The following is a 1,843-nucleotide window of genomic DNA, read 5'->3' as shown; positions in this document are numbered from 1 at the left end:
AATTTTAGTAGACTGGACAAAATAATCCCGCCTTAAATAAAAAATCTCAAAAAATCTTTTCTGATGTGGAAGATCAGTCTAGGCTGCAACCACAGAGCATACTCAGAATTTTAAGAAATTTTAAACCAAGGCTCTGATACCACTTGTTGGTCCCACGTGCGGTAATTTGAGATAATAAAACCCGAAAATAAAGAATAAACTGGACACCGAGATTTACGTGAAAAACCCCTAAAAATTATTAGGGTAAAAACCACGGGCAAGATGAAAAGAATTTCCACTATAATATTTTGTGGTGTACAACTCACTCACTGTGTTTCCAAAGAGAACACACACTCTCTTAATACAGGAGAACAAACACCTCACAAATATTATAGAATGTTATAAGATGAGAGAAAACTCGAAGAAGGGATGATTTGAAATGAAAAGGGGAGCTCTATTTATAGAGCCCTTGGACCGTGTGAACAAGGAAATTGCCTCGCAATTTCATCACACAATTCCACGAAATTTCCTAAACATTTCCCACGTTTTTATTCAGTCAAATTTGACAACTGAGTTGTCAAATTTGATACACCTACTAGTTGGCCCATTTTGCCGACACGAATCACACCATAAATTGTCTTCAAAGTTTTTGTAACAATATGTGGCCATCTAGTTGTAAGACAAAACTTTGGGAATCAATTTACAAAGGATTAAAGATTATTACCCACGTCAGGAACATTCTTGATCAACCCACACATCGATACATATTCATACATACAAACGCAACACACATATAATTTTTCAATATATATATATATATATATATATTTTTAATTTCAATTTTTTTTAACAAAAATAATCATAAAAAAATCGATTGAATATTCATGTTCACGCTTATAATATATTGCATAATTGTAATAGTAAATAACAAATATTGAACGTTTAATATAAAATATTTGCATTTTCCAGCCTTCTTAAATTCCGCGCGGATTCCGAGTACTCATTCCCTTCGTTTCCCGATCTCGGTCGCAAGCATAAGCAGAGAAATTCAAATCGATATTATCCGAGGAAAATTTCCAATTTTGTGATTCGAGAGATCTTCAATGGAGTTTTCTTCTTGCCCTGTTTGTGAGCTGACTGTTCCATCTTCTGAAATCGAGAGGTATAATCTTTTCGCTCACTATTTTTTCTCCGTGTTTCTTTAATTAAATTTTTTTTAATGTAAAATTTATGGTTTTAATTTCATAGGCATGCGAATGAACATTTTTCTGATGAAGATTACGCCACAGATTTCGAAATCGCGCGACAGATGGCTCTCTCTCCAGCTAGTCCACCCCGATTTGTGAGTAAACAATTAGCGAGCGCACGAATCTTTTTTGCTCGTGGATTTGTTTTGTTTTGTTTTTATTTTGCGGAGACATATTTTTTTGGTAAAATTTAATTTTCATTTGTTAAATACATAGCTGCTGGGCGGGTACTCCGGTAAATTACATATTCATTTTTAAGCTCTGCAACAGTTCATCTATGCTTTACTGCCGTAGTGCTTGGTTATTTATTCAATCTTCGTCTTCTCTGCCACCTTCGAAATGAGTTGTGTTGGTACTTGGTCACTTGCATCTGATATCTGAATAACTTGAACCGTTTATGAACACTTCACGTTGAGTTAGTTTAGGTTGCTTCTCCATTTCATCAACCAACATTTCTCGGATGTGCTCATTTATTTAATTTTCCTATCTATAAGCCGGCCCTAGGGATGGCAATGAGCCAAATCTAAAGTCGGTTAAGAACGTGGTCAAGCCGGCACGCAAGTAGGTCTGAGCGGGTCCTTGAATTCGATGGACTTTCCCCGCCACTATATATATAT

General features: G+C 35.5%; 1 protein-coding gene across 5 annotated transcripts in view; it reads left to right on the top strand.

The window, feature by feature from the left end:
* The first annotated feature begins 921 nt into the window (after positions 1-921).
* The window catches only part of LOC140989831 (uncharacterized), a 5,920-nt gene continuing 4,998 nt past the window's right edge, over positions 922-1,843 (top strand). For 4 of the 5 annotated variants that reach the window (XR_012177579.1, XR_012177578.1, XR_012177580.1 and 1 more), the window contains exons 1-2: positions 922-1,141; positions 1,228-1,321. Coding sequence is in view for 1 of the 5 variants with exons in the window: in XM_073459270.1 (XP_073315371.1) it covers positions 1,083-1,141; positions 1,228-1,321 (153 nt within the window). In the remaining 4 variants the exon portion in view is untranslated. The remainder of the gene's footprint in view (positions 1,142-1,227; positions 1,322-1,843) is intronic. The other variant, XM_073459271.1, reaches the window with a different exon arrangement.

The sequence above is a fragment of the Primulina huaijiensis genome, chromosome 12 (assembly GCF_012295235.1).
Source record: "Primulina huaijiensis isolate GDHJ02 chromosome 12, ASM1229523v2, whole genome shotgun sequence".
NCBI classification, from domain to species: Eukaryota; Viridiplantae; Streptophyta; class Magnoliopsida; order Lamiales; family Gesneriaceae; genus Primulina; species Primulina huaijiensis.
Note: the sequence above shows the minus strand (reverse complement) of the source record. Positions and strands in the feature narration are given on the sequence as shown.